Genomic DNA, 16,628 nt, shown 5'->3' on the forward strand with positions numbered 1-16,628 from the left:
CTCGTAACTGGTCTCCACTTGGACACCGAGCCATTGATGGCAACTCTTCGAGTGTGACCGTCTAGCCAGTTCCTTATCCACTGGGTGGTCCATCTGTTGAATCCATGTCTTTCCAATTTAGAGACCAGGATATCGTGTGGGACAGTGTCAAACTGTCCAGGTAGACACAGTGGCACAAGTCCAGGTAGATGCTGTCAGTTGCTCTTCCCTTGTCCACTACTGCTGTAACCCCCTCATAGAAGGCCACCAGATTTGTCAGGCATGACTTGCCCTTGGTGAAGCCGTATTGGCTGCTACCAATCATGTCCTCTTTTTCCATGTGCCTTAGGAGTGTTTCCCTGAGGATCTGCTACATGATCTTGCTGGGCACAGAGGTGAGACTGACTGGTCTGCAGTTCCTCGGGTCTTCCTTTTTTCCCCTTTTTGAAAATAGGGGTTATGTTTCCCCTTTTCCAGTTAGCAGGAACCTCACCAGACTGCCATGAGTTCTCAAATATGATAGATAGTGGCTTAGCAACTTAGCCTGCCAGTTCCCTCAGGACTCACGGATGTACCTCATCAGGTCCCATGGACTTGTGCACCTTCAGGTTCCTCAGGTGGTCTTGATCTTCACCTTGATTTGATCTTCACCTACAGTGGGCAGTTCTTAATTTTCCCAGTCCTTGCCTTTGCCTTCTGTATCATGGGTAGCGTGGCTGCAGTCTTTGCCAGTGAAGACTGAGGCAAAAAAGTTGTTGAGCACCTTGGCTTTGTCTCTATCCCAAGTGACCAGGTCTTCCGTTTCCTTCCGGAGAGGGCCCACATCTTCCCTAGTCTTTCTTTTCTTGCTGACATACTTCTAGAAGGATTTTTTATTTGTCTTGATGTCCCTGGACAGATTTAATTCTGTCTGGGCTTTAGCTTGTCTAACCTGATCCCTGGCTGCTTGAACAATTCCTCTGTATTCCTCCCAGGCTACCTGCCCCTGTTTCCACCCCCTATAGGCCTCTTTACTTTTGAGTATGTCCAGGAGCTCCTTGTTCATCCAAGCAGGCCTCCTGGCTTTTCTGCCTGCTGCCTTCTTTGTTCGGATGCATCGCTCCTGATGATCACAGACAGTAAGCTGAAGGTCCACGGGACCTTCTGGGCCTCTCTCTCATTCCTCCCTGTCCTTGCCTGCTCTGCCAGTGTAATCTTGCCACCTTCTTTGTGCTGGTTTTAGCATTCACTAGATCTTCCTGCACACAGATTCAGCTCTCAAATAGCAAAAAGCCAGCTGGTGTGTTTTGCAGGGTTTGTTTTTGTCTGTTTAAGTAATTTAAGTCGGCTCACAGAGAAATCTAACAACAGAGACAGCACAAGGTAAGCAGCAAGAGGAAGGGAGGATAACACGAAAGGGAGATCAGGACCTTCTTGTGGCAGCAGCTATGGCCAGATGAATTTTACCATCATTTTGATACCATAAGTATCACCATGTTAGCTATCCTAACCACACTTCAGGTGTACTTACAGAAACCAGAATACCAGAGAACTTCTATAGAAGTTCTGTTCGTGGGTCTCAGTTGTGAACAGCAATTGTTTGGTTCACGGTGAACAAATGCAGCTGAAGCTCAAACCACCTTGTAAAATAAAGGGGCCCAAGCTTGGGAGAACTCTTCAGCTGGTAGAAATCACAGAACCATTTAAGTCAAATGATATCATGCTGGAGAAATTTTAGGCTAACCTACTCAGCAAGGGGTAAGGCCTCAGCTGATGTCAGAGGGAGTATGACAACGTTACTTTGGCATGATCTCTTCCGCTGTGAAGCCATGTTAGTTTCCAAGTCAGTCATCAGCCAGACTGAACACATTTTATATAATTATCTTCAGTGCAAGTTGTGGGTGGGTCTTACAAAACATTTCTGTGGTTAAGAGAGGATTTTGGTAGTGGATACATGAAGGTCAGCCCTGCTTCTGTGCCATGGGCCTCACTTAAACAACAGGGGTCTCAGATGCAGTGTGTGTTTTAGGAAATATTGCAGTGCAGGGAAATGTTATATTCTGAACAAAAGAGGCCTTTAGCATTTATATGCCTATACTGTTAACAGCACTATTTAGTCTAAGGGAGCACACATGTAAGACCTCTCACTACTGCAGCATCAAGACTACCTTGGCCAAATGATACTAGAGAAGTAATTTGTAACGGCTGGGCAAGTGTCAAAATACTAAGAACCTAAGATCCATAATGTTTAATTTATAGATCATTCTGAGATGGTATTTCAGTTCTAAGAGATATATGTATTACTATCATATAGCCATTAGGAAGTATTTATATGCCAGTGTTCTTTAGGTGTATATTCAGAAGACTGTGCCTATAGACTTAAACAGTATTTGAAACGAAGAATCTATAACACATGCTTCCACTCACACAGTGTCTATTTGACTGTCACAAGGGATTCGTAATGACAATATTACAGTTCCCTTTTTTTTTGTAACGTTACCAAAGCAGTGCTGTAATTGTGGGCAGTAGACAGAGGTTTTCAGCCAGGGAAGAGAAATTGAGTTTTCATCCAAGGAGGAGTGGCTGAGCTTTGGGCACTTCTGCCATATGAACGAAGGGTTAAAACTAAAGCGAGGAGGCAAGCTTGCTGCTATCAGTGGGGTTTAAAGCCAGCAATTGCTGTTTATAGAAGAGATTTCTTCCTACTCCTCAAACCACAACCGCTCTGTCTCCTCTCCCCCACCCTCTCCAGAGCTGTGCAGCTGCCTATTTTTCTTGTGCCTAGTGTCAACCCTGGCAGCCAAGCAGCAGCCAGGAGACTGAGTGGGGAGGCAGTGGTCTACAGGAGACTGTAGTGGGCAGGTCTAGCTCTGGTGACCTCGGGACTGTACAATACATGGCTGTTATTAGCAGGAGTGTGAAACTGCTTCCTCTTGCACATGTAGGGCAGTGCTTATGGGGGACATTTTGAGAGCTGGCTAAGTACTCTACACCTTATCGCTACCTTGTGCATAGCTATAAAAATCCCTCTAGAAGCATTAACCGCAGAAAGACAGTTGTAGCCATGCCTCTCCATTTGAAGGTACAGTTTGCCCTAATTCCCAGCTAATTATGTAGTTCAGTCTTGCCCAGTAGTACAGCTCAGAAAACGGTAGGACATGCAAATGCCTGCCACATTGCTGGGAGCCATTCCCCACCTTCCCACTTTGGCTAGGTGATTTGATACTGCATCGCCTTAAAGCCTCTCAGTCCCAGCTCTCTCCACAGCTAAATCCCTTTACCTTCAGATTGTACAAAGTTCAACCATCTGAGTTCACTTTAAAAAAAAAGTATACGTGTGTGTGTTAGGGGGAAAAGGTGTTTCCTTGTGCTACAGAGACATAGTTACTTTCTAAATAAGCTTATTTTAGCCAAAAGGCAGGAAATTGCATCATGCCCAAACAATTTAGGTACCAGCCCTGACTCAAGTCCCTTATTGAATGTCCCACACTTTTAAACTTGCTGGGCCTTAGCAACATCCGTGTGCTTTCTTGCCATTGCTCAATAGCCAGCACACACCCATGGAGAGTCCCCCCATGTGACTGCTCCTTTGGAGGCCTTCTGACAGCCAAGGAAGTGATTTAGTCTTCATGGAGTCATTCACACCATCCAGACTTCTCTCAAACAAGGGATTTACACTTGCAAAACAACCATCCACGTACAAGTCCCTCTCTCAATTTCTCCATCCTTCCTGAAAATACATGTAACGGTTTTGACCTTCCTGGAGGATGCAACTTTCTGCATTTTCATCAGCTTTCTGTGGAGGTGTCTCTTTTCCCAGTGGAGAAGCTCCTTTTAATATCATTTTCTAGCATTGCCACTTCTTGGGTTTTCACCAGTTTCATTGGCTGCAGTTTAGTCCAGATGGGCTTTACTATACTCCAAATTCATTACACTTTCTAAGAGTTATCACACTTTCTAAGAGTTATCAGGTAGTCTTTGACCTGTAGTCTCTATTGTCCTATTAAAGATGGTCTCTACTGGCCTAATAATTAAGTGGCTGCTCCTCTGTCAGTCAGGGAGACCCCTCCAGAACCTCATATTTTTTTACTGTACAATCTGTGTAGAAAGATACCCAAGGTGTAAATCATTTGTGATTCAAAACAAAAAAAGACCCCGAGTGCCTATGCTCATATTCCTAAAGGTCTGCCATGTGAAACTTGAAAGAAGGCTGATTTAGGTACTGATTTAGGTACTCTGCAAACAGAACTCATACATTTAACTAAATTGTGCTGTCAAGCATCAGCTGGTCCATGATAACAGTGTGTACACTCATAGTTCTCGGCAGAGGTGAGAGGAAACACAGTGAGCCTAAATCTTTTCTCCTGGTGTTTAAAGCTAATGCTTTTTATTTCCTATTTGCAGTGACTTGAGACACAGTTGCCACAGTTGCCTTGATGCATGCCAGCCCATTAAATTATTGCAACCCAGTCATATATCTAAATTTGCTGATAGACAAGTGTAGCTTTTGAAGACAACTTTTTAAATGGTTGTAGAAGTGAAGCAGAATTTTCAAGCATTTTCAATTTTCCTGTTGAAGCAAACAGAGACTTAGAGGTCTAAGATACTTGGGTGGTTGGGTTTTTTGTTTTTTTTTTTTCAAATTCCACCAGCCTACTAAATATCTCTGCAAGTCTGTGCAACTCAGTTTGGAATATGGGATGGGGCCCTTGATCACTTGCGACTTTTCTTGTGAAGATGTCAAGATGCAGGTTGAGTTTGTCTCATTTGAGGAATATTTATATTCAAGCTTAGCCTGAACCCATTCTAAAAATTAAGTCAACAACAAAAAATAAATATGCACTTGAATCCTACCTCTTCTTAGAGTCTGAAAGTCTGTTGTTAGTCCAATAATTTGCCCCCCAGACATCTTGGCCTAATTTTTTTGTGCTTTCTTGTTTTTGTGAAGGAGAGAAGGAGAGGGGCACAGTGTATGTGTGTGTGTGTTGGGGGGGGGGGGGGGAAGTAATGACAGCCAAAATAATAACCAAAGCCATTAGGTTCAACGAGAATTTACTTGCTAGCCACACTGAGGTGAATGTGCAGCCTGGCACAGTGTGATGCGCACTGCATGTGCAATTCCAGTCAGCTGTCAAGGATCCATCAGCTCCTTGAAACTCTTCCAGGGGCCCCCGTAGAGAGGATATTAGGGGTCTGCCATCCCCCTCAGTAAGAGTTGTATTTATACACTTCGAAATGTTCTAGAGCATAGTTACAGCAGTATACTGCTGATTAAAAATAACATTGCATATTGCAAATAATGAGGTGAAAGTAAAGTTTAGTGTAAATCATATCTCTGCAGAACTGTAAATATTAGCTATAAGCTACTATAGTCGGAGGGTGTCTGCCCTGGGCTGCACGTTCAAGAATATGACAGAGCCTGACATCGACTTGCCTCTGCGGGAGCGTCATCCCTGCAGCTGACCCCAAGGGGGGCCATTCCTTCCAGGACTAGCAGTAGTGGCATAAGCAAAACCAAACGGCTGAAATTGAGATGCCAGAATGCTGCATATGTCTCCTGATGGAGCCATATGCCAAGCAACCACCTCAGCAAACTTCCAGCACAGTCCCAAAGTGCTGGTTCAACAGCAGACCCCCATGTCCTTCCTCTTGTCCCTTAGGTTTCTAATATATTCCTGTCTTGGTCAAAAAGTTTCTCTTTTTTTCCTTGACAAATATCAGCTAACTCAATGTCTTCTGATTTGAAACTGCTCCCACCAAGACAGACCTCTCCTATAGATGAGGTGGGGCCAACTGGAGCCCACCACAAGTGTTTAGCCCAGTACTGCTCACTGATGGTTGTGGTGAGTGGATTTATCGCTGACCTAGACAATCACATCACCTTTACAGTGATTTTAATGAAGGACTGGTAGAAAGAAAGCATGGAGATCTTTGAGAAATGCTGATCTAAAACAGTGAATTCAGCATGAATTGTTGACATATACTATGCAGGTTTTGTTGTTAAAGTTATCACAGATTACACAGGATGATGGGGAAAAAAAGGTAGGTTTTGGAATGCAGCAGTATTACCAACTCTGATCAACTAGTAAAATATGCCCTGGGGAGTCAGAGCTAGATGAATAGAAGGAAAAGGAAAATAAAAAATGGTTAGGTTTTTTGGCTTAAGATTCTTGCACTAAAAATTCATTTTCTGTACAGACTTTCGTTGAAAGATTGTGGGAATGTGTCAAGGAACCACTCACATGGCCATCTCCCACAATTAAAAGGCGCAAACCAGTACAGCAATATAATCTCCCTTCTTTTGTTCCTTATAAATGAAGTCTAGAAAAGGATTTTTTTTCTAATATGTGCGTCTAAGAGATGTAAGTGTGTGTGTGTGTGTGTGTGTGTGTGTGTGTGTGTGTGAAAAATTATTGATGGAAGGGTGATGGAAGAACTGGGGTTTGTGAATTTGTGAGAGAAAAGATGGCCGAAATTGTAGTGTTAGTCTGAGACTTTCAACTTCACGCTCTTCTACAGACCTCCTGCGTAGTCCAGGGGAAGTCAGTTGTGCCCAGAGCTGCACAAGGGGTTAGCTGCAGTGTTTGGCATTGCAGCGTTTAATTGCAGGCAGCTACCTGCTTGGTATCCACAGCCATGGGGTAGGCAGCTGCATATGCGACTTGGGGTGGGGGGACAGGGAAAGGGAGTCTTCTCCGCGTCCATCTGCCAAGAAGGGACCCATCTAGGCTGGTCGTTGGCAAATGCATGCAGAGGAAAATTATTTTCTGTCCTGGTCCCAACTGCAGGTACCTTACTCTGGGTGAGAGGGAGGATGCTATTGCTGAACATTTGCATCCATGAATGAAAAAAATGGAAATTGGTTTCATTTTTTAAATTAAAACCCCCAAAAATTCAAATGGGAACAGACATTTTTTCTGTGAAAAATGTTAATGAAAATAAGGTTTTTCCAACCAAAAAATCTGACTGCCTCTTTCCTTTCACATTCCTCCTCTTGTAGCTGTCACGGATGAGGTGACCATCAGGGTAGGTTTCAGCTAGAACGGAAACCTACAATTTTTGCTCGATGTCATCTCTTCAAAACACACTGCTTTGTTCTCTGTAGGACTGGTAGGGATAGTCTATAGTAAGGGCACTAGCAAACTAAACTCTGGTTTTAGGTACAGTACAGGTTTCAGAGATACTCTTTACAGTTCGAAAATGGGAAATACCATCAATAATGTTAATATCTCTAACCATTTCAGGAGTGCTCATTAAATGTGTTATTCATATCCCATTTCAAAAAGAATTTTATATTCTTATACTGAACATGTCATCATCCCTATTGTAACACATACCAAACCCAGACAGACAGAATAGAAAGACAGGCTGACAAGAATCCATTTTAGCACCTAGAAGCTAGATGTCTTTAGTTGCCTGCCCTTTAACCACTCTAACAAGCCATCTCTCAGAAATCAGTTTTGCTTTCAAAGTAAAATGCAACTATATGGCCATCTTAGGGATCTGGACAGTTGAGATATAAAACCTCTGTTGTTTCTGACAGCAGCAGAACCCCCAGCTCTGTGCAATTCACTTTCCATATTTTGTAGTTGCCAGTTATTATGCTGTGCTGTGCACACACACATTGCAAGCAGGAAGTAGGAGCAGCTCAGCTCTTGGCTTCCCCTGTCTCAAGAGACTACCATGAAACTGAAAAACACTAAACTAAAACCTAAGTGTCTGTTAGACCTTTAATTAGCGACCTAAGGAGTGTTTGCCAAGAGGAAATTTGAATTCAATTATCCAAATAGAAAGTATTTAACCTCTCAGTCGCACTCAAGTAATTATAATACTTGGGTTTTTTTCAGGTACCTTAAAAAATAAAACAAAAAGCAAACTCAAAAATGGTAGAAGGTGTAAATTTTATATCACATGGAGCATATAAAGGAAAGTTGTAACTTTGCCTATGCTTTAGGCCCCTCATGTTAGCACAGAAACGGGCAGCCTCAAGCAGGGAGAGCAGGTTGCAAGATTCTTGATTTCCCCACTGAAACAGCCAGCAACAGTATCAGGGCCAGAAGTGGTGGGTTTATGTGCATCAGTACAATAATAAACACACAACTAAGATCAGCAGGTCATCTCATGCAGCTTTTAATGTGATAAAGATGCTTAGTCAATGTCAGAGGGACTAGGACTCATGAGAAGAGGCTGTATATTCCAGTATATTTTGTAAACATCGGTCAATACCAACCAGGCCATTTGCATTTCACATTGCAGAAGCTGTTTCAGCCCTGATCCCAACTGTCCTTTCACTACACATCCACCCAAAAGCTTCCAGAATTAATCCCAAGGTTAAAAAGTCAATATTTTCTTGCTCCTGTCTTCACAGACTGTAGGTTGCTTTGGGATTATGTTTATCAGCTGCTTTCTGACAGCCGGTACGAAAATTTCATCCGATGGGAAGATAAGGAATCCAAAATATTTCGGATAGTGGATCCCAACGGGCTGGCCCGGCTGTGGGGAAACCACAAGGTAAGGAAGCAATGCAGTTTTTCTCCTACGGCACGTCACCTCTTCTAACATCACAGATTCACTTACAAACAGGGGAAGAAGGAAGAAAGCACCTGCATATGAACTACTGCTGAAAAGTTGTAATCTTTCGTTCTGCGCACATTAGAAATATAAAGCGTCCAGCCTTAAGCACTAAAACCTATCGTTCATATAGAGAACCTGTTGGTTTGGTTAAGAGGCATTTAGTTATAAATGCATTTAATTATAAAATTACAAGGAGTGCAAGAATTAACGGTCCTTCTGTCTCAAGGCATCTCATTTCTTCCCGAAACATGATCCTAAGGATGTTCTGGTTAGATGTGGTCTACAAGGAGCTGTATACTGCGTCACAGCAGGAGCTTTCTGTCTGTGTTCCTGTCTGCACCAACATTCAGATTTCAAATGCTGTCCTGTGACAGACACCAGATGTTGCAGGATTACCCTTTTAAGAGGGTAATTCTGCTTTGTTCTCTAGAAAGCAGTTACTGATTTTTGCAGTTTGGGGCTAAATATGTATAGCTATATCTATATGAGAGTATTCATATGAGTAGTCAGCATGGATTTACAAAAGGGAAATCATGCTTGACCACCCCAATACCCATCTACGATGAAATTATTAGCTCAGTGAATGCAGGGAGAGCAGGGCATGTAGTTTATCTTGACTTTAGAAAGGCTTTTGAGACTGTCTCCCATAAAATCCTCATAGACAAACTAATGAAGTATGACCTAGGCAAGAATACAGTGAGGTAGACTGAAAACTGGCTAAACTGCTGGGCTGAAAAGGTTATGATCGATGGCACAAAATACAGCCACCAGTGATATTACCCTGGGGATTGATTCTGGATCCAATACTGTTTAACATATTCATTAATGACCTGGATGATGGGACAGAGCGCACCCTCAGCAAATTTGCAGACAATACAAAACTGGGAGGAGTCACTGATAGACCAGTGGGTTGTGCTTCCATCCAGAGGGACCTGGACATAGTGGAGAAATGAGCTAACAGGAATTTCATGAAACTTAACAAGGCGCAACGTAAAGTCCTCCACCTGGGGAGGAATAACATTTCCCTTGTTAGGTTTTATGAGATCCCAGGTGCGGGACTAGGAAGGTGGTCAGACACTGGAGCAGGTTGCCCAGAGGAGACTCTGGAGTCTCCATTCTTGGAGATGTTCAAAACCCAACAGGACACAGTCCTGAGCAACCGTCTTTGGTTGACCCTGGTTTGAGCAGAGGAACTGGACTAGGTGATGTCCAGAGGTACCTTCCAACCTCAACTATTCTGTGATTCTTTATATGAGTATACATAGCCTATAATCTTGATAAGGTCAAGATTTTCTCATGTGACACATGGCTTACAAGAACATCTGTTGTAGAGGTCTTGGGCTGCAACACTGGGAAGGGAGAGTTCTGCTCTTACCCCACTTCCATGCTAATAATCAGGCCTTGCCATCATGTCTCATGCTGGGTGTCTAAAACTGAAGCTATTTCAGACCACTAACCACTTGGGAAACACAGTGGCCTTTTAGCATGAGAGAAATGGAGAAAGCACACATGCTGTTTCGGGGGGATTCCCCATGAGCAGAGTCTAGATTTTGCAGGGAAAACATTGACATTATTAGTGTTTAATTGCCACAGGAGCTCTTTTAAGTGGCCTCCCTTAGCAGAGCTGTTGCAGTCAGGACAAGCAGAGGAGGTCTGTTCTTAGGGGGCGTTTTAGACAGGCAGATCAGTCGCATTTAATAAAGCCAGGTCAACACTACAGACTCCTGCCTGATCTTGGACTGCCAGAGCTGTGCCAAACCAAACTCCTCTAACATGGAGACGCACAGAGCAAAAGCATGCTTCTACTAGTTTGGCATGTTTTGCCCCTGGCAAGGCGGCTGCTTTATACTCATGCAAACACGGCCTTGCCAGTATAGCTGTCTCTCTGCTGGGAGTTTCTTTGCCACCATAGTAACCAGTGCTCCTTGTACCAGAAAAATGCTTTTCATGTAGACATAGCCTAAGGGACTGGTCCTGCTATCCCAAGTCAGTACTATGGGGACTGCCCACATACAGCTCTGCCAGTGCCCATCACTTCTGCCTTGTGATATTCAGCTTCAGCAGGGCCATACCTCAGTCACCCCGCAGTGCTCTGGCTATGGCCTTTGAGGTCAGAAGCTCCCAAAATAAAGAGGAGGCTCTGTCATAGGAACAGATGCACCACTTCTTGGGCTTCTTGATTTGGATCTGTATAAGAAGTGGAGAAACAGGCTGTCAGTCTCCACAGCGCTCTGTAAACATTAACTAGTTAATGGAGGGGAATCCCAGAGGAACAGCACTCTTAACAGGGATTGCTGACAGATTCAGTCATTAGCCACTCTTATGTTTTTACAAAAGGTGGTTTCATTAAGAACAGGTCTGTCACATCCCACTTGGCATGAGCATCTCCCTCCATCTAATGTCTCGTCTTGTGGTTGATGAAGCTTTTTGTTATCTGTGATCCAAGAAACTGTAGAAAAACCTCACTTTGCATTTTTGTTGGACTTCCTTGCTTAAATTGCCCTGAATGAAAATAGACCCATAAAAAATTTGGTGATGAGGACTGGAGGGGCAGGATGGGCCTGCAAACATCAGAAGAGTGGAACATGTAATTTCTTGAACTGACTTGGTTACTTTAGCTAGCTGTGATAGTTCTGCAACTCCTTTGGGGGCTTAGGAAGGTTTTAATGAATCATCTCACCACCTTTTTCCTTTCTCTTTTGAAAAAAACAGAACAGAACAAATATGACTTATGAGAAAATGTCCAGAGCCCTACGCCACTACTACAAACTAAATATTATCCGGAAGGAGCCAGGACAAAGGCTTTTGTTCAGGTAATTTTTTCATTTCTTTGCCATTCCTTTCTGCAGACAATTAGTTTTTGAAGATGGAGGATGGAATTGTGTGTGGGAAACTTCATTGCCACAGCTATAACACAGGTGACAATGGGCATATATTTGTAAAAGCTGTCTAGACCAGTGCTTCCCAGCTTTCAAGGCAACTGCACCAATTTACAAAAATACGGGCCTGTTTCAATGATCAGTGTAATCAACAGAAGTCTTTTCAGTTGCTTCAAGCAGGCTGTGCCATTGTTTAAGACTTTAGTTAAATGATTCATGATCTCAGCCAAAGTGCTGGAAAACCCACTCCAAATTCACTTCTCAGACACAGCTGCTGGTGAAAGCTAAGCAGGGATCAGGCGTTTACTCAAGTGCATCAGCATCACAGAAGAGAAGTGCTGATTACCATGTCTTCGGCAGTGCTGCCTTCAAGGAAGAGAGGGACCTGCAAGAGCTGTACATAAAACCTAATGCATCAGATTGGATGATACAACCAAGAATTTAGGAAATAGTGCCTGAAAGAGTGTTAAAGTGGGGAGTTACTTGTCGAAACTTGAGTGTGGCTGGAAGAGCGCGCGAGCACTCCAGTTCTCTTCAGACAAGACCAGTGAATCCTAGTGCGTACATCTTACCCACAGAGCACTGAACTCAGACCAAAGACTGCTTTGATGTCAGTGGTCTGGATCTAGTAATGTGCTTGGAAATTATATCAATAGGAAGGCAGTCTTGGAGTTTGTTTTCTTAAATAGCTAACAGAACTGCATTAGCACTCAAACTATCTACAGCTGAAAAGGTTTCTGTGGAATGTCTTGTTTATGTCAGCTCTTAGAAGGAGACTTAGATGGGGGAAGGAGAGTGAAGGGAAGAAGGATTCGCAGGCAGAGTCAACTGCATGATTTTAGGGTTTTTTTTGTGGAAAGTTAAAACAAAGTTGCTTAATTAGCAGCAGTATCAAGGAAGGCAGCCTGGATCGCGATGGCCTTGTGTGAAAACTGCTGCCCCGGGGGAATTCTGTGATGCTGAACAGTGAATGTGCTTATCTTGGAGCCTCTCCTTTGGTGGGGGCAACAAACAAAACAGGAGTCCATCTCTTCTCAACCAGCCTGCCTATTTTCTCAAAACTGTAGAAACTTTATACCCTTGGAGACCTCAGTTCCTCTGTCAGACTTGCCCAAAATTGACCAACAGATTCAAAGGTCACCAGGGAGCATAAAACATGAGCATATAAACCTCATTTCCTTTGGAAACTGGAAAATAAAACAACAAAGCATTTTTTGCACAATTCCCAATAAAAACTTATTGATGTTGTTTTCTTAGACCTATTTATATCTGAAGAGAAAAAGAACAGCTGCAAAAAATCAAGCCATTAATGTGCCTTTCTTGGCTATTTCTTGCAAGCACAGAAATAATAGGAAATAAGACTTTATAAGTAACATGCAGGCAGTTGTCATCTGCAGATATCTGTATAGAGCTTTAAGTAAAATGGAGTCAGAGAAGGGATCTCTAATAGGTTGCCTGAGTGCCTTCTGCATCAAAAGAGGTCACAGCTACTGTTTCATCATTCACTTGTAGATCTTGGTTATTTTTTTTTAATTTAATCAAATGCTATTACAAATACCCATGCTTTTAGTTCCTTGACATGACTTAAAACACAGACCAGAAAGAATACCCGAAGTACTGTGGTACAGTTCACATCAGCCCATTTCCTACATCGTTTAGGAAACAGATCAGACAGAAGGTAGGGAGGGCAGTGGGATCACTCTCTATTTTGATTTCATCCTCACGCAAGGTCAACAGAACAAGCAAAGGGTTTAAATCAGGGCACAATCTGGCCCTTAGGCTTTGGTGCGTTTTCACTGTGTAGCCAGGGACTGATTCACCGCTTCTGTATGCTATTTTTTCACCACCGTAACACCATTTAGATCAGCAGCGTTCTTCCAGCATACAAATGGGAGTGACACAGCAGTGAGTCACAGCCCTTTTTCTTTTTTTCCTAAATGTATATGTGCACATGATTTCCAAAATTAGAAGGGGTGGCAAAAGGTTAGTTCCAGGCTGTGCTATGCATTTGCTGAGAGACTTCAGATTTTTCAGATGGAAAACCCTCAGCTTTATAACCTCAGAGGCAGAAGAGGAGGCAAGTCTTGCCCGTTAGCTTCAGCAGTGATTTTTCTGGGTCAGTGATAGTAACGAGGCTCCTGTCAGTTGGTTTTGTTTTCACTGGGGCAAAGATACTGAGCATATCATCAACCTGAAATAAAATCAGCTCCTCTGATTAACACATTTTGTACTGCTGAATGTTAGCCAGTACATCGTTAATGAAAGACTGAAATTTTGTAACACTTCCAGCATAAACATCTTTCATCCTAATTTCTCCAGAAGTACTTATGGGGTAGGAAAGTGATTTGTGTTTAAACTACGATTTCATCCTTCCTGTGCCACTCTCTCTTCCTACGCCATTAAATCCAGAAAGAAAAAGCAGAGCTTTTCCATGCTATCTCTGTGCGGTAGGACACAAAAGCATCCGGGCAAAGATCAAGACTGCAGACTTGATCTGCAGGCTGGTGGATGTCCTTTCCCATTTCCTACTGCTGCCATGCCTCCCCAGAGGCCGTTTCTGTTTCTAGCCCCCTGCAGACTTACTGCATCAAGACATTAGTGCTGGGAGCCATGACATTCATTTACAGAGGATGCTGCTTCATTACAATTATGCTTGCAGCAATCACACAGGAAGAGAATGTCTTTGCTTATGGTTCCCTAGCCCAAGAGCTTTTTCTTTCAGGGCTTTTTCCATTTCCCAGAACTTGTTCTGACTTGGTCCTTGGCTTTTTCCACCACTGTTCCTTTGGTGTTTCATATTCCTCTTCATTCACCTACACATGAGCCTGCACAAACCAGTAGCCCTCTGCCTCTCCATGCCTTGCAAGTGCTTTTGCTTTGAAATGTGCTGGTCATAAAGGTCTTTAATGTTTCTGTCACCAGACACCATAAACCAAGTGTACTTGTGGGCATCTTACATGACAACAGCAAACAATATGAGGGAGAAGAAGTAAATATTATGGAAAAGACTATGGGGTTTGGTTCAGATTTGGACATTAAAAGAGCAGGGGTTAAATGCCTGGGATTTTTTTTTGGTTTCCTTTCAAGGTATGGAGGAGGGAAGACACCAGTAGGCTGGGGAGAAGCTGGGAAATACTAAGGCATTGGGAGGATACAGCAAAGATGATTTTGGGAGCTGTAGAGCTCAAGGGCCTCAATGTCTTGATGAAGGTAAAAACTGAGACCACTGGGAAATCCGCTTGTTTCTCTGTTTTGCAGGTTCATGAAGACCCCAGATGAGATTATGAGTGGCCGAACAGACCGCCTCGAGCACCTTGAATCCCAGGAACTGGATGAACAAATATACCAAGAGGATGAGTGCTGAAGGGAACTGGTGCACCGCCTCTGTGGGCCCATGGGAGAAACATCTGCCCGGATGGCTGGCACAGTTTGGGAGGAGAAGCAACAACACAGAAGCAGTACTTGGGGTTGCCGCTTAGCTTGAAGACCACGCAGGACCTGAAGCACCTTAACAAAACAAACTAACAGGCAGAAGTGGTGCTGGCAGAAAAGTAAAGGGGAGAAAGCCTGGACTTATGCACTACTTCACTGTTCCTACAAAGTCTCCCATGAGTTCTTTCTTTCTTTTTGGTTTGTTTCAGTTTGGGGTTTTTTTTGTTGTTTTTTCCCTAATAAACATGCAGTTTGACTTTCCTTATCTCACATAGGACAAGACATCAGATTATGCTCTTTTTTTTTTTTTTTTGGAAGGCTTTCCTATGGAAATAGAGTGCTTTTATTTTCTGTGCAAGTCTCATGACATAACACTGCATAAAACAATAGCAACACAGAAGGGATTTGCTCAAGGGTTCCAGTTTGCTCGGATCAATTTACATGTGCTGCCACTGGGAAATGTGTTGAAGCTACCAAAAGAATTTACCACACATACCTGTCAAATGAAGAGGAGTCACCCTTCATGTGTGGGGTGGGATATCACCCCAGCATAGCTTGGGCTCACAACGAGTCCTGCAAGTGGCTATTAACTGCTGGAATATGGACCAAAACCAATCACCTAAGTGCTCCAGGGAGGAGAAAAATAAATGTGACAAACCTCTGCAATAGACTGATGTTGACGTTTTCCCTCCCTCTAGCAAAGAAGTGATAGAATGGAGCAGGAGGGAGGGAGGGCAGGGACAAATACATATATATATGTGTGTATATATAGAAATGTTTCACATATATATATATGTAACCCACACAGTGTATCCACAATGCAGAATTTCAGCTCAAACCCTTCTATAAAAAAGCAAAGGCTGAAGCATCTGTAATTACAAAAGGGAGGGGTATTTCTTATACCTGCTAGCAATTTTGGGGTGAAAGGTGAAGGACTGTTTCTTGCATCGTAGAGAGAAAGCAAGGGGACCCATTGCATGGTTTGTATTACTCAGAAACCTCTCCAGGATGATTTTGTGCTGCTGGAGAGGTAGATGATTCACCAATCTGAAAAGTGGTAGAGAACTAGAGACCAAATAGCTATACTTATATCTTGTAATTGATTTTGGCTTTGTTTTGGGATTTGTTTTTTTTATGCCTCCCACTGCCCTCCCCCACCCCAGAGCTCTGCCACAAGGGAGCTTGTCTCAGCTTGCCCATTTTTAACATAATTTAAAAGACAAGAAAAAAAGAAACTCTACAGCTGTCTTGCTTTCTTGGTTTTTGGTTTTGTTCTGGCTGCAAGGTGCCCCATTTTTAACACCCCCAATTTGGTTTGCTGCACTGAGAGGCGAAGAACTATGCCTAGTTGGTCGCAGGCAGCTCAGCAGCCCTTGATGCCCCCGTACAAGAAAAGCTACTGGCCTTTTTCATTTCACATTGCTTGGACCACCATGACAGGAAAGTTTGTGGTGTCCAGGTGTCCAGCAATCCATCATCAGTAGTCCTTTTAATGGAAGGAGAATCTAGCAGCAGAAACGATGCTTGCAAAGGGAGAAGATGTATAGAGAAACTGCAGGAATCACAGTGTCTGGAAGAAATACATCCACACTAGTTCATTAAAAACAGAAAGCCTTTTTTATGGGAACACGCATATTAGGAATGGAAAAAATCAGTGGGCTAATCTAATCCATTTCAACCAAAAAACAAGGTACATTCCCATGATAGAGCTTTTATCAGCTGTTAAACCAACACAACATTTGATCTTGTCACATATTTAACAAGAGGGTTAATCTATCCAGGAAA

The 16,628-nt window shown here is 43.1% G+C and overlaps 1 protein-coding gene across 1 annotated transcript in view; it reads left to right on the plus strand.

The window, feature by feature from the left end:
• Positions 1-15,113, plus strand: part of ETV6 (ETS variant transcription factor 6) — a 144,556-nt gene extending 129,443 nt beyond the window's left edge. Inside the window, exons 6-8 of the mRNA XM_082479568.1 lie at positions 8,327-8,469; positions 11,245-11,345; positions 14,670-15,113. Coding sequence (XP_082335694.1) covers positions 8,327-8,469; positions 11,245-11,345; positions 14,670-14,775 — 350 coding nt within the window. The 3' untranslated portion in view covers positions 14,776-15,113. The remainder of the gene's footprint in view (positions 1-8,326; positions 8,470-11,244; positions 11,346-14,669) is intronic.
• Positions 15,114-16,628: the final 1,515 nt, after the last annotated feature.

The sequence above is a fragment of the Vanellus vanellus genome (genome assembly GCF_965231255.1).
Source record: "Vanellus vanellus genome assembly, chromosome: 1".
NCBI classification, from domain to species: Eukaryota; Metazoa; Chordata; class Aves; order Charadriiformes; family Charadriidae; genus Vanellus; species Vanellus vanellus.